The sequence below is a fragment of the Gossypium arboreum genome, chromosome 7 (genome assembly GCF_025698485.1).
Source record: "Gossypium arboreum isolate Shixiya-1 chromosome 7, ASM2569848v2, whole genome shotgun sequence".
NCBI lineage: Eukaryota > Viridiplantae > Streptophyta > Magnoliopsida > Malvales > Malvaceae > Gossypium > Gossypium arboreum.
In genome coordinates this window covers 92475732-92497992 of record NC_069076.1, presented here as the reverse complement: position 1 = coordinate 92497992, position 22261 = coordinate 92475732, and the positions used below count along the sequence as shown (strand labels likewise).

The following is a 22261-nucleotide window of genomic DNA, read 5'->3' as shown; positions in this document are numbered from 1 at the left end:
TCAGATTACATTTAGTTATTTATATTTGAAATGTTACGTTTTAATTATTTACATTATCGTTTTGTTATGAAGTGATCATTCTACCGTTAAATTTCGTTACCTCCCTAAAGGCAATCTTATACTTGTCACGGGGCTAGACCTTCCATCTCGCAATCCGTATAGCCTTAGGCGATTCGCTCATCCAAACTTGCCTAAGTCAGCCTTTACTCGAGTGAGGATTCCTTAAGAACTCCTCCAAGGCACTAAATTGAAAGGCGGAAGCGATTTATGCCAAAAGAAGCAACCAAAAGAACAACAGAAAAAACACTCGCAAAGTGTTTGAGTAAATGTTCTCTATTCTCTTATTCACAAAAAATAATAAAACAATGTAATAAAGTGATTACAAATGAGGGGGAGGCTCTCTATTTATAGTTAAGCTCCCCCAAAACTGACAGTCAAGATACATTTACATCGACGGACGAGATTAACCATATCCCATGATTTAAGGGATTTACAAGATATGCCATATTAAATCCTATCTAATCTTTACAATATATGACTCCCTCTATCTTTTAAGATTAGTTACCATAATTGCCTAAGTTGCCATATCTTTGCTATCGAGCCAACCAAGCTTCAATCTGACAGGCTTCTTCAATAGTTCCTTGAATCGGGCCAGTTTTCGTGGGCCAAATGATCCCCATCTAAACAATAGACCTCCATCGGATGCATTTGTTGCGATGGTCATGGGCTTTGAACTCTGACCCGTGACATTCTCCCCCACCCATTCTCGCAACACCCTCGTTGCGACTTCCAAATGGCACTGACTTGATTCGCCTCGATCTCGTCTTGATGCCTTAGCTTTTCCCTGCCTTCAGGATTTTTACCTCGACTTCCGTCTCTTTTTAACTCGAGCCGTCCTACTCGTTTGTACATCTCAATGACAAGGAGTTATGTCACTCCCTTGGCTACATTCTAACTCCCCTCGAACAAAATCCTCGTGATTCACAACACTTGGCTTCGCTTTGCCTATAGTCTCTAGGCCTTCTTACTCAATAACTTCGAAAGGGCCCCTACGTTTTTGCCAAGTCAACAAGTTAGAATGCAACACACTATCAGAGTGTTTGGAATGTACCTTTGCATTTACTCGGGTCAACTATCCCACATGCATCACTTCTTCCTCATCAAAGTCCGATGCACCACCTACCTCTCCCATAGGTGGAGCCTTATCAATAACTCAACCAACTCCGACGCTTCACTCGACTTGAGACTTATTGGTTCCAGCTTCACTGTTTTCATCGCAACTTCTTCCTCTAAGTTCGATGACAAACTCACCTCTTCCTTGGGTGGAAGCCCCTTTGACGACTCACCATGCTCGGATGTTTCCTTTCCTTTGACTACGGCTTGCTTTGGACAATTTCGCAACTCATGCGGACCACGGCACAAGAAGCCCTTTACTCGCTTCTTTTTGCTCCTTTTTGCCCTCTTGGCTTCAGCTTTTCCCTTGCTCGAACCAAGCTTCTTGGGCTCCTTGTCTGCTCCATTGTTCCCTTCGATGACAGAATAGGTTTTAAATGCCAACTTAGACGTCCAGTTGCTGGGATGAAAATAGGTTTTTAATTAAATAATTTTAATTTGAACAATTAGCATTTAAAACCCATTTGGATTGTCACGTAGGACTGCCGTTAGGAAGGTAATGAAGTTTAACAGTAGAGTGACCACTTTCTAACAAAAAGATAACGTAAATGATTAAAATGTAATTTAAAACAAACAAAAGTGACTATATTTATAGTCACAGGTACAAAAAACAAATATAAACATGATTCACAAGTACAAACAACAAATAATAAATCTTCAATCAACTAAAATTATAATCTAACTTAATATAAAACTCAAGGGATCGAAAATCAAATATTCATATTCAAATCATAATAAAATTGGACAGGGCCAATATATGATATTTGCATGGATGTTACTCAAACTTGGGCATATGAGTTTCTAAGGTCTTAATCTTTACCAACATTATGAAAGTCACATTGGGGACGAATTTTTTTATTAAGTATATTAGGTGTTGTTTGATAAGTTGAAAAATAAATGTTGAATTTAAGTTATAAAATTTATTCAAGTAAATTTTTTTAAAAAATATGATTAGATTATTTGATAAACCTAATTTGATAAATTTAAGGGTGAAGTATTTATAGGATAATAATGTTTAAAAAATAAAGTAAAATAAAAATTGGAAAAAGTTCTACATGGATAAGTATTTCTTTATTTACCTAACAAATTTTCACAAATTTTTATTGAAAAATTTATAATTTATTTTTTATTATAAATTATCAAAGACACTTAAGATTAAATCAATGAATTATCAAATAAAACCGTAAATATTTAAATATTTAATACATTTGTGATTGAAATTAAAAAAAAACTCCACCATGATCTTAGGAAAATAAAATATCCTTAGATTATATTAAAAATAAAAATAAATAAATAAGCATCTCCTAATACTATAATTTGGAATTTTTTAATTTCACGATAACTAATAATAATATTCTATCATTAGAGATAGATCAATTAAAATATTTACAACCATAAGAAGAGATTATATGAAATTGTAATTTTACGTTATTCATATCTCTTTTAATAAAAATGACAAATAAAAAAATCTAATTAGGAAGAGATAAATATGACGTGAAATCACTTTTTCGTCTAATATATTCTCTTACAACCATATACATAATAATAATTTTTATTTAAAGTTTCCATATTTGAAAATAATAATTTTTAATTACATAATTTTATATACTCTCATAATTTAATATTTTTAATATGTCAACAATATAAAATAGTAACGGTATGATGGTAATGTTGAATAGATAAGGCCGAATAATAAATACAAAAATATTTATTTATGATTTGGTCTTTGCATTATACTTTTATTTAAATATATTTGTCTCACTCAAATGCTTGGATTATTATTTTCATCACATTTTATTTAAAATTACCATATTGACAAAAAAATTTTGGAGTAAACTGAGATGAAAGATGAAGGTCTAGGTATTAAAGTGAGACAAAAGAAAATTAGGTATCTAAATTGAAAAAATAAAATTTAAAGGACTAAATATTAAATTAAAGAAAAAAGAAAAGCGATGCTTAAGTCCTTCTCAATCAATTATGTAGAATACGTGTCAAATTATAATTAGTCAATCAATTAAAAATTAAAAGTAGGATAAAAAAATAATCCAGTAATAAATCCCCACTTCAATGAACGTACGGAAATCGAGTTATCGGAATTCGGAACTGATAATAAAAAGATAAAAAGGCAAAGTAAAGAAACCTTGCGCTCGGTCTTCGATAAATACTATAGAAATCCAAGAAAAAAAATTTAAAAAAACCCTAATTCTATAAAAAGATCGAATTAAAGTTGAATCAGAAGCAAAAATCGCCGAGGAAAACAAGATGTCGGGGCAGCAAGAAGAAGATAAGAAACCCGGCGACCAGTCCGCCGCTCACATCAACCTCAAAGTCAAAGGCCAGGTCTCTCGAAACGTTTAGGGTTTATTTTTTATATTTTGATATCGCTTTCTTGTTTTAAATCCTTGGGGTTTTTTTATGTTGGGAGGTGGAATTTCGAGTTTTTAAGAGGTTATACCTTTTAATTTGTTTGTTTGGGTTGTTTTGATCACTTATATGGAAAATTATGCCGATATGGGTAAGTATTGAGTTTTTGTAATTTTAAAATTTTTGGGTGTTTATGGTGTTTTTGGCTTTGGGATTAATGAGATGGTGATTGGCTAGTTGCAAAGACTGGTTTATGTTATATAAGTGTGTTTTATGCCTCCGCCGTGCTTGGAAGATCTCACCAGTTCAACCACCATGTGTGGAGTCCGTTAACCGCGGTGATGGCCTCACTAAGTGCTGCATGGCTGCGGACACGTGAACAATACACGATCTACATGTGGCCCTTGTGTGCTCCACACTTGTTTCCCGGGTCTTGGTGGCTATATACAGCCTTTCGCCATAGAATCCATCAAAAGCTCCTATACCCGGGAACGTCTCCCGGGTGAACCATTGTCAACCGTCAAACCCATGTTGGCCCATCAACCAAGTGTTGATTGGAGGCTGAGTACTTTAGTTTAAGAATAAAACCTGAGCAGGGATTTAAATAGCGGTCCGATACCGCTATAGTGGCCGTTATATAGCGGTAGCGGCACCGTCCGAAACCGCTACCGCGTTTAACCGCTATTATGTTTTACAATTTAAAAATTCACGACCGCGATACCCGTAGTGACCGCAATAGCATTCGTTATGTCTGCAACTGCGATAAACGCGGCCGCGACCGCAATTTAAATCCCTGAACCTGAGTACCTTAGCCTGTTATATCTTTTTTGGGCTTGTTCTTTTTATAACTGAGATTAATGTTTGAGATTAGTTAAACCACCACCTGTGGAGACCTCATTAGGTTAACCTTGGAGATGGCCTCCCTAACTGCTGCATGGCTACAGACACTAGAACCATACATGATCTGTGCGTGGCCCTTATGCACTCCACATTTGTCCCATGGAACTTGGTGGCTATATATAGCCTTTCCCTATGGAATCCATGAGAAAGGGGGAGTTACTCTCCTTCTCTTGGGAATCTATCAAGAGCGCCGATCCCCGGGAATGCCTCCCGTTTAAACCATTGTCAACCGTCAAATCCATGCCGGCTGATCAATAAAGTGTTGGTTGGAGGCTGAGTACTTTAGTTAAAGAATTAAAACCCAAGTACCTTACCTTGTTATTTCTATTTTTGGCTTGTTCTTGTAACAAGATTAATATTTGAGATTAGAGTTAATTTATTCTTTTCTTATTTAAAATATGTGTATTCTAGAATTGATTGCCTTTTCTGTTTGTGTTATATGTTGATATTAGCCGTAATTGGAAGGCATGACCGTGGTGTTTACTCATGCACTGTTATAGATTTAGCATGATTTAGATTACATTAAGATCTAAAAGATATGGTTTGTGATTTGTTATTACTTTTCCTTTTGTGTCTCTTAGCGAATCTTTGATTAGGTAATGATGGCAGGATCTTTGTTTGTCAAAAGGAACTCTATTTTGACCTGTTTTTTGTACATCTTAGTTGTCTTTCTTGAAGTTCGGAATTGTATAAAAATTTGAGAGTTTTTGATAATCCAAATAATGGGAAATCAATTGTTGTCTAATTATCGGTTTTAAGAAATTTTCAGGTTTAAATAGTTTTTCTGCTTTTGAACTGATAAAGAACTGCAAATTTGTGAAATTAATTTGTTGGATTGTGTTTATGTGGCCTTAAACAACCCTTGATTTGACTCATCTATTTGTACAAACCTTTTTAATTTACTATTGAATGGTATATCTGTTTTGGCTTAAGAATTTTATTCACTTCTTTTAAGGTTGAATTAAGAACTTTGGTGTTGATATTTTGCAGTGGAATATAAGGTAAAACTACTCGGATTAAGGTTCACTATTTTACTTTTGGACTAAATTGTATTATGATTGTAGGACGGGAATGAAGTTTTCTTCAGGATCAAAAGAAGCACACAATTGAAGAAGCTTATGAATGCATATTGCGACCGACAATCTGTGGATTTCAACTCGATTGCCTTCTTGTTCGATGGTCGCCGCCTGCGAGGCGAGCAAACTCCGGACGAGGTATGATTTCATTCCTCTCTTGTACATATACACGATTACTTGTACTAATATGCACCACACAGATCGGAATTTTCTCGTTGCATAACTATTTAATTATTTTTGTTGCTTCAGCTTGAGATGGAGGATGGTGATGAGATCGATGCTATGCTTCACCAAACCGGTGGTACTGTGTGAAGCGAGTACTACTTTGCCGCATTTAGTATTTGATGAGTTAGTTATGGTCTGATTATGTAAGATGTTTCCAATGTTTTTATATACGACCTTATTGCCATGTTATGAAGACTTGTGGACCTTGTTTTGAATCATCTTGCTCTTATAGAAGAGCTTGAGTTTCTAGTGTTTACAAAGTGAGATGGAACTCGGAACTTTGTTCCGATATGCACTCGTTTTGAAGGCTGTTTAGCAGTCACTATCTATAAGTATTGATTTCTGGGTTGCTTACTTTGGATTGTGAGTTTTTTTTCTTGAATTTTTTAGGCTGCCTTACTGTCTGATGAAGCCTGTTATAAAGCAGCAAATGCTTTATATGTAATTAAATTGGCTATAATATGGAGAAGCTTTAAAACTTCCCTCTACAATTTAAGACCTTATAAAAATGCCTCAGAATGTTGAAACTTTCAACTGGGGCTGAAAATTCGAAAAATCAAAAATTGACCCAAAAAACTTATTAAAAACACTGATTAAAAATTTTTATTCGATAATATTCAAAAGTCATAAAATTTCAGTATTTTCAGTTTTTTAAAATAGCGACAGACAATCCAACACCGAATCTGTAAGCTAAGGATGAAAATTGTTTATATGAAGTTTAAAAGATCTACCAGCAGGATTAATTAATTGAATAGCACATTTTTAAAAAATTAGACATGTAATCGCATTTAAACCGAGGTTGAGTTCCAGCGGTGGAATAGAGAATGAAAAAGAGGCCGATGGACCACGGCAGTAAATGTCACCTGGTGGGTGGCAATGGCAAATCAGCTGTTCATATTTGTTTTATTGAATAAATTCTCATATTTGTTTTATTGAATAAATTCTATCTTGTGTATTACATCTTATTATCGTCTATTTAATTATTTTCACTATATCACTGGTTTAAATTAATTTATTGAATAAAATATAGATAATTATTGTGTCGTTTTCTCATTTGTAGATAAAAACACGGTTCAACTGTTCATTCAATGAATTTTTATCTTAATTTAATCGATTTGTATCCATTTACATATCAATTAATTCTTTCCTTACTCAAATTTAATGTATAATTAATTTCTTCATAATTTATATGAATAAAAAGACATTCCAAAATTAATGTAAATCTTATTTTTAAAATGCCAAACTACTACCGTAAATTTTGGACTTTTGGCATGTTTTCAATTTTCTTAAAATTATATAGGGTGAATTACACCAACAGTCATTCAATTTTAAAGCAGTTGACAAAATAGTCACTTAGATTTCAATTCAGTCACTCAATTTTCGAAAAATAACAAAATAGTTACCACTAACTATTTTCCGTTATAGACGTAATGGAGCTATCATTTTTCATTACAGACTTAACGAAGCTGCCATTTTTCATCCCCACATCACTGGTATCCCATCTTTCTCCCTCTTCTCCGCCATCCTTCCCCCGCCCCTCTTCTCCACCATCAGGGATTGAACTTGTTTAGTTATTATTATTCAGAAAGTTCTTCAACTTCGTAAGGTTCGCAATCACCGGCGAAATCATTTCGACCAAGTTTTTCTTTGCGAGATTCAGAGTAACCACATTGCCTTGTGAATCACAAGTAACAAAAACCCATTGACAAACATCATTTCCAGACTAATCGTTAGAGAGAAAAATAGGGTACCCAAAACCACCAACAATCTCAAGCAATGTAGTAACTTGAAGATCAAAAGGATCACCATTATTATTACAAAAATTATTAGTACCATTAACAACAATGTTCTCAACTATGTTGGGAAATTTTGGAAATGGACCTTGTAATTTGTTATTAGACAATGAAATGTTATTCAAACAAGGGAGATTAATTAAAGATCCTGAAACTGAATCAGTCAATAAGTTTTCTTTAAGCTTAATATCAAAGGTACCCACAGATTTAGATGGGATCTGACCAGTGAACATGTTTTTATGAACTCAAACTTGAAGCAAATCAGTCATGTTAGATAAAACATTTAAAGTACCTGTGAACCCAACATTCTGATTGTTGATCCAAATATTTTGAATCATTGAACCGGCGAGATAAGGCGGCAATGTGTCGTTCAAGTTGTTGTAAGACAATCTTATGCTTTGTAAACTGTTCAAAGATTGGAACACATCGGTTAAAGTGTCTTATAAGTTGGTGTTGTCGAATTGAAGTTCGACGAGACTCGTTGATTCGAATAAATCTAGGAATGTCCATGGACTCAGCTTCGTGTTTTCGCTTAAACTCAGTGTTTGAAGATGGGTTAACCTGGTAAACGCTTCAAGGGCGACTGAAGTGAACAAGTTGTCGTCGAGGTAAATGTTCTGTAAGGTGGAAAGGTTGGCGAAAGATGGGATGAACCTAGATAAGGAATTGTAACAACCAGTTTTTTAGTGGTGTCGAAAATAGTAGTTTTGGGGCCACCAAATCCGATGAGTAAGTTCGTAAATATTATTATTTAATATTTACAAGTCAAATGTGATTTAAAAAAAATTGATTTGATCATTTATGTTATATAAGTGATTTATTAAGTTCAAGTGGTTTTAGAAAATAAGGTATCGGACCTTATTTTTATAAACTAAGCGGTACATATTTTATAAATATTTACGAGTGGTATTAAGATGTTATTAAAGTTTTGTTAAGAAATTTTAATATTTTGATAGTTAATTAATTAAGAGAAAAGGACCAAATTAAAAAAAGTGCATTCCGAGACTCTATTCCGTAAATTGGACTCGTAAATATTTTTAATAAATATTTACAAAGCTAGTTGTTTAGTTAATTAGGTTTTGATTAAGTGAATTTGCTTGAATTAAAAGTAATTAGATATAAAGATTAAATTACATATAGGGTGAAAGTTGAATTATAAATTAAAAAATTTTAAGAAACTAAATTTGCGGCATAAAGATGAAGATATTTATAAAATTTAAAGTTAAAAATATATAATATTATAATAATAAACCTTAATGTTTAAGTATACATATTATATTATAATAATAAAATAAAAAGAAAGATAAAAAGAAAAAAGAAAGATAAAACGACACATAGAAGGAAAGAAAGAAAAAGAAAGTAAAGGAGAAAGTAGGAAAATTAGAATTTCAAGGGTTCAAAGCTCAATTGGTTAGTTAATTTAGTTTCTTTTCTTGTAATTTTATATTTTTAAAATTCGGTATTAAACATTACTCGACCTATGTCAAAATTTTAGAAATTATTGAATTTTTAGTGTTGTCTATGTTGAATAATTTGAGTATTAGGGATTAAATTGATAGATTTTAAGTTAGAAATGAAAATTGATTGAATTGTAGAATAAATTGTAAATTTTGAGTAATAGGGACTAAATTACGAAAATTTTGAAATTTAGGAATTTATGTGAAAATAGGGAGTTGAATTTAGTCTAAAGTAGAATTTGCATGAAAATAAAGAATTAAATGTGAAGAACAAAAGTTAGTTAAGTTTAGAGACTAAATTGGAATTTAGACAAATTTTGAATAATAAGTTGAAATATTCAATATGAAATTTAAATTGTATTGTATTGATAAATTTTAATTGTTTTAATTCCGTAACTAACGTCATATCGGAACTCTCAACTAAAAAGGGGAAAGATAAAGTCGACGAGGAATAACTCAGAATTTCTGGTTTGTATTTCTATAATCCGAAGCTAGTTATTAATTGTTGTAATTTTTGTTTAATGTATATGGTAAGTGTTGAGGTGAGAATATTTGTGTTTTGCAATTGAAATAGATTGATTTGGTATATGATGAAATTATTGAATTTATATTGATTGAATTGAATTGGAATATATATATATATATTAAGAATATATATGTGTAAATGTAATATTGTGCAAATATGATATTGAATATTATTATTGGAAAGTAAAATTAAATCCTATTAACTGTATCGGGCTAAGTTGGATATACATGGCATGCCATAGGAGTGGAAGAGTTTAGAAATTTCTTCAATTTCGAGTCGATGAGATACTGGGTGTCAATCTATTACTTCGGATTAATTCGATGAGACATTGGGTGCCAATTTACTTCGGTTTAGCCGATGAGACATTAGGTATTAAATTATTACTTCGAATTATCCGATAAGATACTAGTTATCAAACTGGTGTGTTTTGGTTGGATTCGTGTATCCGTCGTAGTCCGAGTCGTGTTAATAGGGGTGATTAAATGAAGTGATACTATGATTGGTATTGGAAAACATTGAATGTGAAAAGCTATTTGAATAGCAAGTATGAGATTTGAAATAGTAAGAGATAAGAATTGAATATGTTATAAATGATGTATTGATGAATTGATGAATTGAATGATTAATGTTATTGTGTGATTAAATGTATATATTAATTTATCTTGCCCTTAATATTTGGATTATAAAAATACTACTGGGTTTATACTCAACGTACAGTTTTGTTTTCCGTGCGCAGGTTAGGTACTTAAGTTTGATTGCCGATTCAGCATCCATCAACGATCCCGAACTCAAAACGTGGTGATGTTTTTCTTTTTGTGTCGGCATGTACCTAGGGTGTCTAAATATGAACTATTTTGTGAGTTGATTGTAAATAAGATTATAAGTTAATATTGGTTGATTATATACATATGAGTATATATTATGTTAAGGCTATAATATGACATGTTTTAAATTAGTGCATAAATGAATATGATATAGGCAAATTAGAATGAATTTGGTATCTTTACAAATTGGATTTATATGATGTCTTATTAATGTGTTTCGATGATATAATTGTGGTACTTATAAGGGTACAATGGTTAGATACCTAAGTTTACTGTTCTAACATGTTTTGAATGTGTTTGATCTGAAAAGTTTGATAATGCTTTGTAACCCTATTCCGGTGACAGATAAGGATTAGCAGTGTTACAAGAATTGTGTTGAAGCAATACGGTACGGAGTTCGGACAAGGTGGAGATGTTGGCAGGAAGTGAACCAGACAAGGATTTAGAAGCTAAGTTGATGGAAGTAGGGGAAGGATGGTGGGGAAGTAGAAGAGGGATGGGAGAGCAGTGATAGGGGATGGAAAATGGCAGCTCCGTTACGTCTATAACGGAAAATGGTTAGTAATGACTGTTTTATTATTTTTTGAAAGTTAAGTGACTGTTTTGTCAACTATACCAAAGTTAAGTGACTGATGGAGTGATTTACCAATTATATATTATAAAAAGGAAAGAGGCAAAAGCTTGGCGAAATTGCGGTACTTCAATTATTTCATGCCCTTAAAAGTCCGGGTCTTGTTTGAAGGAAAGGCACAAAACAAATAAAGAGGGAAATGGCAGCCAATCAATCTGAGAGGCAAAGCGAAGAACAACGTGGAAACACTGCAATTACAGTAACCACAACTCCACCGACATTAACACCATTGGTTGAAACAAAGCTGAAAAGCGCATGCTTTAAGTGCAAAAAGCAAGGTCACTGGGCGAAAGATTGCCCTTCCAACGACAACCCAACGGCGAAACCTTCCTCTCCGCCGCTCGACACCCACCTAATTCCGGTGCTGTGCTGCCATTGCGGTGTGGCTTGCACCATTCATGTTTCCCGTAGTGACGCTAACTACGGCAGACCATATTATTCTCGTAACTGTACTTGCGATAAAGCCACCCGAGGCAGAAATTTCTACAAATGGTGCGATGATGTTAAGGCACCGATGTGTAGTTGCGGCGCCGGTGCTTGTACCGTTAATAACCGGCGAGATGAAAATGGGAAGGAGACCAAGTACTTTACTTGTCGTATTAGAACGGTACGTTGTTCTCCTTTTTTTTGCTGTTTTTAAGGTTTAGGGTTCATAATTTATTAAAGATTTCATCTTAACTGGAGATCATAAGGTTATTGCAGACATTTTCACTTTTAAATAAAAACATTTTTGCCCCAAAAGCACCTCGAAACAAAAAAAAAAAAAAATGTGTCCATCAGACGAATAGAAATTGTGAAATTCAATTGTTATACTTATACCAAGATCGATCTGTTACTCGGGTTCGGATGCGAGTGTTCAAAACATTTACTGATAAAAGGGTTGATGCTCTTTATATAGGGACATGGAGCTTGTGGTTTCTTGCAGTTCGAGAGTCCTACGAGTTCACGGCCAAGGTCTATGGAGATAGACGAAAGACCATCAACAATGAGACTCCGGCGTGGTGGCCTATCAGATATTATCACTCACGAGATATCTGTTACTGGGAATTCACCAAATGGATGTAGGTATCGTTGGTTGCGTCTTTTTTTTTTTTTTTTTTCCTTCTAGTACTTGTTTTATGATGCTATCCAGTACGGGTTTTTTCGAGTTTTTCATATATCGGGAGGGTTTTTGGAGGATCGAATTCTCTCCAACACAGATACTTAAAGAAGAGTTGAGACAACTTAGATATGTTTCCTTTGCTTCATCCCTTTTAAGCTCAAGTATGATGCCTAGTGTTATCGCAGATGCTGAAGTTGATAAAGTATCACAAAATGCTCTATCACAAAATGCTCTCGGAAGGGGTACTCAACCATTGTGTGATCCTTTAGGGACTTCAAGCCTCGAAACATCGTTCATTGCTTCAGAGAAAGTCAGAAAGAATCTTCAGAAAGATTTCCTCTCTCATTTGGAGACAATTGAGCCACCTGATCACAATTCCATGTTACAGGGAGTGAATGATACTTTTGATGCTTCAGTTAGTCCTTTGATTGAATGCAAATCTTTTGCTGAGCATGTGGTGGAATCTTTTCGGGGTATATCAATAGTTGCAGGAATGGAGTCAACTCTCAAAGATAACTGCAATCAGTCAGTGCCTTCCGTACCTAAAAATATTGGGAAATCTTTGTATGATATATCTGGGAACAATGCAGAAACATTTGCCACCGTAACAGACACTGGCAATTATCATTTTCGGTCAGTCCATGAAGAAGCTTCTCATATTAAAGACACACTCTGTCAAATTGAGAAGCTTGAGACTTACCTTCTAAAAACCGCCAAGGATGTCGGACAGTTAAAGAGATACATGCAGGCTACAAATCAAGAGCTGACAAAAGCTTTGAAACTTACACAGGAGAAAGAAGAGCAAATGCATTTCAATAAGGACAACATTAAATGAGGTAAGCGCTCTACCTAAACTTATGTTATAAAGCAATGTTACATCGAATTGAGAGAGAATTAAAAATGCCGGAAAGAAGTTCTTTTGAGGGTTATATCTACGTATGTTTTGAACAGGTGAAGGACATGGAAGTAAAATGAAAATATGTCGTAATGTAGATATCCGGCTGGCAGTTATAAAGTACAGAAGAAAGCTTAGGACCTCATTAGATTAGAGGACAGCACTTGTAGGTGTATTATAACGTAATACTGCTATTATATTTTGGCTAGCAGAAGTATTTTGTATAACCATGTATGTGGGGATTTCAAGTGGATCATTATGTGAAGACTCTCTCTTTGATTATCAAGTATGCTGGACCAGTTAATGTTAGCATTAGCATACGTCATGAACTGAGCAATCATCACAACATTTACATTAATCATATGAAGATAATCTTACATCCATAGTTATCATCCTTATTTCAGAACTTCCCAACGTTCTTTTTTTTTTTTTTGGGGGGTTGGGGGAGGGATAAATAAATAGATAAAGTGTATATACATAATAATTACAAACTAGAAGCTGACTATTTAGATATCATAGAGGATTAAAACAAAAAGAAAGCTGAAGTTAATGAAACATTGAGAATGAGAAATAGACAGCTTCCTAGACACAGAAGGAATAAAAGAATGAAATTACCTCTAAAGAGCTATACAGGTGGTTTTTCTTTTCCCCTCCTTTCCCATGGTTTTTTTCTCAGTGTTGATATCAGATTGGCTCATGTTAGCTTTCGATTATTCATGTTATTGGTTGTTGAAAAGATTTTTGCATCGGAATATTAGCTCTCATCAGAACAAGGATTAGCTTCTTACGTTTTCCGAACTCAAAATGGCATTTCAAAATGACAATGCCGGAGGACAAGATTTACCATGGACTCTCCTTCTTATTTCTAACTGTAAAAATATAATGAAAATATCAGCTCAAGGAGTAGCAAATACAGAATGATTTAATGAACTATAAGTGTAGCAACAGAAAAATGGTTCATGCCTGCCATATAATGCAAAAGCATGCGGAGAGGAGAGGTAAAAATACTATGGACGATTTATATTGAGAGTTGGATTGCATTTTGTTTCTTCTATTTAATAAATAGTCAAGTTAGTCTATGTCTATTAAAACAAAGAGCAAACTGATTATTCTATTAAAATTTTTATCTATTTTTATTGTTAAAAATTAGTTCATATACATCATAATGAGGTACACGAAACAGTTGTCTGGTTATTTTGTCAATTACATCAGCTTTTAAAAGTGAAAATAGATGAAATTTTTAACAGATATGATCAATTTATTTTTATTTAATGTACATGAATTAATTTATCTATTTTTTAATAAAAAGAGCAAAATGCAATTAGATTTTTACATAGTCTCATAGTATTTTTCCGGATATGAGAGCAATAGATTAAACAAAGATAAAGTATATGATTGCTTACGTGGGGGTGCATCATATTTCCATGTGCCGACTTACTACGTCTAGGATCTGAGGTTTGTGATGTTGTGGCTCCACCAAATGGTCTTTGAACAAAATGCCTTGCATGGTTATAAATGCTGTATACAGTGGAACCAAAATGTTAAATGCAAGTAAAAACTTAAAGAATGGGTCTTTTGCAGAATATATAAAAGTTGAAGGAAATGTGATCCCAAACGCAGATTGGTACATCACAAGAATATAGTAAAAACAATAGAAGAAAAATATACACATTAGTACATAGGCATGTGATTCAGAACTCCAAGGCTGGGTTGGTAAAATGGATGGAAAAGTGTGAAGATTGGCAATTTTATTAATGTAACGGTTTAGCTACAAAGTGGGATTAATAAATTTTCCATTTTCAGTCTTTCCATCTTCCATATCATGCAAAGCCTAAAAGTTTGGTTTACTGAATACATTTTAGATCGAAATTGCAAAGTAATATTTTAGGGTGATAATTGAATGTAATGAGGGGGCCAATAAGGATATATTCTCATTCTCATCATAGATGTACACAAAGTTGGTAAAAGTACTATGAGAGCTCTTGTACTAGGAGTGAAATTGCATTTTACCCTCTACTCAAAAAAATGAGTAAATTAGTCCCTGTACATTAAATCGGAGAGCAAATTAATCCTTCTGGTAAAAATTTCATACCATTTCTACTATTAAAAATTTATCTTTGTTGTTAGCGTAAGGTACACGTGTCACTGTTTGGTTATTCTATAAGCCACACTAGTTTTTAATAGTATAAATGGATGAACTTTTTAATAGAAAAGGCTAATTTGTTCTTTGGTCTAACATATAGGGACTAATTTGCCCATGATGGGGCAAAATGCAATCTGACTCCTAGTAAAGGACTCCATGATACTTTAACCACACAATGTCCATTGATAAAATAGTCTAATAATATTTATGTAGTGAATAACTAATTACCTAACTTGCTGAAAGTTGTATAACTAGGTAAATTTAGTTGAAAACATCATTTCAGAAAGTGCTTGCCTGGCTCTCTAGTTAAAATCTAAAATAAAGGGTCACAGGACAAAAAATCAATATGACATAGAAAAGATGCAGATAGATTAAAATGCAACACCTTAGGCGATGTCTATTGCAGGCTGCGAAGAAGGCAACAAAACCATTTAATATACTTCTAAGAGCACGAAAAACCTGTAAGATCATAGAAAAGGAAATGTAAATAAACATAAGGAAATAAATTTATTTAGTTACGATAATGTCTTCTAACCTGAGAAAAAATGTCATTCCAAAGTGAACGCCACATGGAAATCTCATTACTGCTCACTGCAGATTCAGTAGCAGAAGCAAATTGAATTATGCTTCTAAAAGATTGCCATATATCTCCAACCAAACGAGAGATGAAGAAACAAATAAAAGCCACAAATCTGGCGAATCCAAGGAACAGGCGTATTGGGGCATATATTATTTCCCAAAGAATCCAAAAGACAGGACACAGGACGGAAGTTGCTGTAATAGCATGAAATAAGAATAGTTAACATAATTAACATATTAAGCCAATGCCCCTAAATAAGGGAATAGCATAGAAAATTTAATCATCTGATTACCTACCGAGATTTTGAAGAACTAAGCCAATAAAGCAGATAGGCATCAGTACAATCTCTATGAGATCCTCCACTAGATTGTAGAGAGCACAAATCACAATCCATATGACTGAAAAGAAGCTTTCGACTACCTCACTGAATAGATTCCAAAATGGCAAAAGGAAGTCCAAAAAGTCCATAAATGGTTCTGCCAGTGGTAGGCAAAGAAAAGAGAAAAATGATCGAGTAGCACGTGTAAATGTCAAAAACAGCCTCACAGCCTTCTGACAATTATGCAGAAATAGCATAGTTCCCAAGTACTTGATCCTTGATACCATCTCCCAGGTTTCTATCCAATCAAAAAGTGGCCCACATAAACGAGCAGCAGTTGCCTTAAGAACAGGGACATTTTTGTATAAATCATAAAACCCAATTACAACAGTTATGACTGAAATCAAAACATATAAAGCTCTGGCCAGAGGGCACATCCATGGCCGATAGATATGGCAAAAGCCAGGATATGATTGAAGAAAGAGGACCCAGGATGGAAGACCAGCCTCTAACAAACGAAGTAACCTCAGATCAGGAGTTATTATTTGCTGTAATTTAAATGGAAGATCTCTATCATCAAATCTAAACAGAAGAAGAACATCCCTGTACTCTGTAGCTTCAACTGCATTTTCAGTAGAGTTGTCGGATGAGTTTTCAGCTTGCCTTTGGGTTTCCTCACAATGTAGATCGACTTCAACTCCAGTACTAGTTGCCTTGGTCACATTTTTTCTCTTATAAGGCCCAATTGGAGTTTGTGGCTCAAAAGTTTCGCAGTCCCCGGTAGTAGGGTAAACCCTTAAATCGGAAGTGCCAGAATGATCATACAGAAAATTTTCTTCAGTGCTGAAACTATCCTCATATATGTTTCCATCATCATTATCCTCATCAAAATCTTCTTCAGTGTCATGGAAGACCTCTCCTGAAATAATCCAGATTAAATACAGCATTAGCCCATCAAATTGAGTGCATTGAGGTGGGGGAGGAAGTGAGATAATGTAGCTTCAGGCTTCTAAGAACTATCATGTCTTGAAAGTGCCTAGAAATGAGACATACATTATGGAAGATAAATAGATTGATATGCAGACAACCAATTTAAGGCATCCACTAATTATTGGACCATTTTCCAAATACATGTTGTACCTATTGCAGTGAACAGACATAAGGGTAACTTCAACTACAAAAGGTACGGTGCAAACAGCAAAGGCTTTTAGGAAGCTCCTGCATGTGATCAGATCAATGTAATGAGTTGTTACCAACAACCTGAGACTTGATGGCACCACACCTCAATTCAACTAAGAAGCATGAAATAATACGTGGTACTCATTCAGAAAGCATAGAATTAGCAGTACCTAATGTATAAGACAGCTATAAGAATAGAATATAAATACTAATAATCAATCATACACATTCAGATGAAATGCCGGCATACAGGTCATTATATCAAAGCAGTTTTTCTGCAATACTGCAGAGAACTGACAGGTTTATGGTGTTCATTCTGTAAAAAAACTTGGTAGGCTAAGCCAGAATAACTAGCAATTTCTATTCAATCACATATACAAAGGTAAGAGGATTAGCAAGTTTGATCCAATTAGCTGTCAAAATAACAGCATAAGATTGAAACAGGTGTAATTAAGGATGACTCCTTTCTGATGTCCCGTGCCTTTCTAGCATACTATTATAGGCAAAGTAGAATCACAAGTTTTTGTGCCTGTTTAAGATTCAGAGACTAAAAGGCTCTATAAAGCTCCTGTACAAGAATAAAAATTTGGCAAACCAGTGCAGAAAATATTGAGGCAAAAAAAAAACTAGAAGAAAAAATAAAATTCCAGTTACAATTAAAGATATTCAAATCCAAACTCAAAATTATTTTCTCAACAGCTTTTGGGGACAGGACTGTAACAAACTATTGATACAAAAAATAAAGGATACTGGCAAACCTAACAAAAACACTTTTTAAGAATTAAACAGAAGCTAAAACCACATAACGACAGAGGTAGGCTGCAGGGATTAATAGCGCTTGACTTGGTACATGGTCTGGCTTCACACCATGATACAACTCAAAATTACTTACTAGTGAAAGATACAATAGAGCGGTGTTCAGGAGCTACTCTTAAGTTGTTGGCAGCAAAGGAAGTTCTAGGTTCACCCCTCTTAAAACTTATAACAATTAGAATTCTCCATTATTAACAGTGTTTCTTTGAGTTCAAAGGGAACAGGAGGTAAACTAGAGGAGATGATGAGAATGAGAGATAATGACTCTCCAGTACCTTGTTAGGGAATACAGAATGTAGTAGAACAAAGTAAAGATTTATGCATTACTGAAATGAAAAGTTTGACTTGACTGTGATTGTTTAGTTATATATTTATAAAGTTGATTTGGCCGTCCAACTGTGCTACACCTACTTGACTCCTAACAACACTATAAGGCTCCTGCAAACATGCATGTCCAGTTTGCAATTTCTACATTTATAACAGTTTTGCCAGTTCAAAATGCTATAAATGCAAGTAAAAGGTAATTTGTTGCACAACAAGAATCATAAAGATGACTTTTCTCCTTGTATCTTAAAATATGAATGACAAGAACATACCAGTCGTTGAATCCAGGTACACTTTTAAATGACACCGCTCCAAGAATGTTCCAGAGAACCATGAAGATATAGAATTTGCAGCTTGATCGATGCTGTCAAATTCCCATCTTTGCATGGATTTAGCCTCTATGGCCAGAGAGGTATCAGTCTGCAAATGAGAAACGTTAAATAAAAAGACCTCGATGGTGAACTACAAACAAAAAAATGAGCATATCCAAGAGCAAATACCTGAAGCTCATTTAAGTAGTTAATACCTCGGACATTTGACCATGTGACTTCAAATACAATGAAGCCATATAATGTCCGATGCAACTCACTGCTAAGGAGTAAAGATGTTCTCAGTTTCTTAACAGGTAGCAAAACCCTCTGTTCAGACAACATTGCAGCATCAATTGAACAGAACCATCTCTCTAACTTTTTCGAATCTTTAGCATTTGATTCGGAAGAAGCTTCCTTCCCCTCTTTTTTCTCCCTACGACCTTTGGTGTTAGCAAAAGGAGATAACCTGGACTGTAAATACATAATAAATAGCTTAATTCAATTATAATCTTCTTCTTTGAATAAATAGCTTAATTCAATTATAAAAGAAAAGTGTTCTCAACAACCTTGGTAACCATTAATTGCCACCACAAGTGAGCTGGCCGTGAATCCAAGTCCCTTAGCCATGGCCTGTTGTCCACCAAAATGTAGAATTTGTTACTTTCAATGGCCAGGTAAAGGCTAAGATCCGAAAGATATGCCTGCAAGTCCCTGCAAACAGACATTACACAACAAAAACTCATAAGACATAAGGAAACCAGAAAACCCAGACAATACAAATCAATTGATTAACTCAAGGACCAGGGATGAAAATAATCATTTAATCTCTTCAGAAAAAGGTAATTAGGGAGAAAATGATAATGCGTTAAGAAGTTTATTCGTAACATTAATGTATGAACTAGTAGCTGAAGCCAAAACTTTTAAATATAAACAGTAAATGTAATATAAAAATTAATTCAAATTTAATGAATTTACCCGATCTGGAGACTTGTTAAAGGAAAAACAGAGCGTGCATCATCGTGTTTCCCCATCAAAACCATGCTCTAAGCTCTGTTTTAATTTCAAAATACAGCAAATCACTGCCTAACAATTAGCATATCGAGGAAGTTAAAAAAAAAAAAGAACCATAAATTCTCACTAATATCGAAAATAAGCAACAATATTATTTAAAAAATAGGAATAAAGATAGAAGGGAAAACAGACATTGATGAAAAGAATTCCAATAGGAAAGTGAGAGGAAATGAAGGAACAATCACTCTTGAGCTTCATAAAAGAACAAAAAAACGAAAAACGAAAAATCAACGAATAAGCGACACGCACATCGAAAATAAAAGATACGAAAAGAATCAGAAATTTGAAAAAAAAAATGGTATCAAATGAACAGGAAGAATGAAAAGAAAATTTCCATTTTCACATATGAAGGATGCGTTTGAAGAATCAAAAACACGTCATTTAATTCGAAAAACAGAAAAATCAAATAATTTAAATCAAATTAAATTAAATTGGTGCTTTATGGATGTGAGCTTTTTGCCCTTGGAGGCAGGAGGTTGAAGAAGAAGGGTAAAATGGGAAGTTAGTAGGTCAAATAGGAACTATGAAGACAACATTGTTTTTTTTCTTTTTTTATTTGTTTTTTAAAAATAAATAATTTATTTTAAATTTTATTTGTAGCCAATAAACCGGGGAAAATAACCGAAACATGCGCGGTATATGGGATTTGGGGCCTGTGAGCGGGTTTATATAAATATTTATTATTTGCTACGGCTGTTTCTATTCTATTTAATTTGCACTTTTGGGATATTTTAAGATTAATTAATATTTTGATACATTAATTGTTTTTAAGTGGATAGGATAAATCACGAAATTATATATATAATTTAATGTAATTATATATATGAAATTTTAATTTTGATTTAATAATATATATTTTGAAAGTAAATATATTAATTTATTTTATATTAGATAAATATGGTTATTTATATATGTAATGTATATCTATAAAATGATGTTATATCAATAATTGTTTTAATAATTTATGAGAATTTTATCAAATCAAAATTTTATTTATAAAATTGTACAATCAAAATTCATGAATAATATTTCATATTAGATTAAAGTTCATATATAATTTTAAATTTTTTTATTATTATTTAGTTTAACTTTTACATAAGTTCATTTCACTTGTAACCTTAAATTTGGTAATAGATTTTAGACTGAGTTTGATTTGTCGAATTTTTAGGATCTTTCAACAGTTTATATTAATTTTTTTAGTTTATTTTTTTAATTTTTTCATATAAATTTTAGATTTTGTAATTTTAGACTAGATTTTAAGTAATTGGGTTTTGTTTTATAACTTTTGGATATTGTGTAGTAAAATTTCAGATTTTTTTATAAATATTGGATTTTATAACACATGATGTGGGAGAATAAAATATTTTATATTAATATATATTAACAAATGATTATTAGTGAAATGACAAGAGTTTTATATATGAATTTATTGGTCGAGTGTTTGAATCCTAAATAATATTTGTAATTTATTTTATTTAAAGATTATATAAAAGTGTGAAATGATAAAAACATTTATATAATAATATTAATTACCCTTAAAGTAAGAATATTTTATGTTAAGCTAAGTAAAGAATACAATCAAGAAGAATATCATCTTTTACTTTTTCATGAATGAGTAGATACATGCTATTATATACTAGAATAAGCATGCTGACCACGCAAGTTCACTACTAACAGACTAACAGTTAACCCGTTATTAACAGTGGAACTACTAACAGACTAACTAACTTTTATTAGTTATGCTAACATTCTCCTGGTTTCTTCAATTTTTGTTTTCTATCAAAGCAACATCAGCACTGGAGAAGACTTGCAGAGCAGTTCGAAAGGAAGTAAATGCCTTGGGTGTAATGGGCTTGGTGGGAACATCAGCTATTTGTTTTTCAGATGGAACAAAGTTGACTTGCAGGGTGCCGTCAAGAACTTTCTCACGAATGAAATGATGATCAATCTCCACATGTTTCACCTTGGCATGATGTGTAAGATTTGCTGCCATTGAGACAGTAGAGGTATTGTCACACCAAATCACGGGAGGTTGACAAAGAAGCAGGCCAAGCTCATTGAGCAACTGTTTGACCCACAGCAATTCAGACACACAATTAGCAAGGCTTCGATATTCAATTTCAGAGGAGGATCTGGACACAACTGGTTGCTTCTTTGAGACCAAACAATAGGACTGGAGCCTAAGAACACCACATAGCCAGAGGTGGAACGACGATCTTCAACAGAGGACGCCCAATCAGCATCAAAATAGCAAACTAATTCAAATTGTCCCTTGGAAAGCAACAACCCATAATCTATAGTGCCAATAAGATATCGCAACACTCGTTTGATAGCTGTCCAATGAGTATCACTTGGAGAATTCATATATTGACTAAGCTTATTAACACAAAAGGACAAATCAGGCCGTGTAATGCAAACATATTGGAGCATGCCAACAATGCTACGATACAGATGCTGGTCAGCGAATGGAGGGCTCCCATCGATAGCAACAAACTTTGGGGTGCTCACCATGGGTGTTGGTGTAGCAGATGCGCCGGACATACCAGCCTTGTGAA

At 33.6% G+C, this 22261-nt stretch overlaps 3 protein-coding genes across 9 annotated transcripts; 2 read left to right on the top strand and 1 right to left on the bottom strand.

Moving 5' to 3' along the window:
• Positions 1 to 3228: 3228 nt before the first annotated feature.
• LOC108467277 (small ubiquitin-related modifier 1) lies at positions 3229 to 6092 on the top strand. Its single transcript, XM_017768235.2, has 3 exons — positions 3229 to 3513; positions 5502 to 5651; positions 5763 to 6092. Exons 1-3 carry the CDS (start codon positions 3436 to 3438, stop codon positions 5823 to 5825), a joined length of 291 nt encoding a protein of 96 aa, XP_017623724.1. The 5' UTR covers positions 3229 to 3435; the 3' UTR covers positions 5826 to 6092.
• Positions 6093 to 10994: 4902 nt separating this feature from the next.
• On the top strand, positions 10995 to 13275 carry LOC108455131 (uncharacterized). The gene is made up of 4 exons (XM_017753737.2): positions 10995 to 11576; positions 11868 to 12030; positions 12257 to 12907; positions 13023 to 13275. Exons 1-3 carry the CDS (start codon positions 11109 to 11111, stop codon positions 12904 to 12906), a joined length of 1281 nt encoding a protein of 426 aa, XP_017609226.1. The 5' UTR covers positions 10995 to 11108; the 3' UTR covers position 12907; positions 13023 to 13275.
• On the bottom strand, positions 11761 to 20342 carry LOC108455116 (uncharacterized). Of its 7 annotated transcripts, none has more exons than XR_008285648.1 (11): positions 19839 to 20342; positions 19611 to 19685; positions 19202 to 19346; positions 18825 to 19106; positions 18597 to 18744; positions 15986 to 16927; positions 15645 to 15883; positions 15495 to 15568; positions 14370 to 14484; positions 13582 to 13835; positions 11761 to 12613 (listed from the first exon to the last, which is right to left on the bottom strand). XR_008285648.1 is itself a non-coding variant. In XM_017753727.2 (10 exons), the coding sequence occupies exons 2-10, from the start codon at positions 19673 to 19675 to the stop codon at positions 13779 to 13781; spliced, it is 2067 nt and encodes a 688-aa protein (XP_017609216.1). In that variant the 5' UTR covers positions 19676 to 19714; positions 19839 to 20342; the 3' UTR covers positions 11761 to 13778. The 7 variants fall into 7 exon arrangements, 4 of the variants coding, with proteins under 4 accessions (XP_017609216.1, XP_017609222.1, XP_052886514.1 ...); XR_008285647.1 differs by having other exon boundaries at positions 12081 to 12685; positions 12772 to 13835; XM_017753727.2 differs by having other exon boundaries at positions 11761 to 13835; positions 19611 to 19714.
• Positions 20343 to 22261: the final 1919 nt, after the last annotated feature.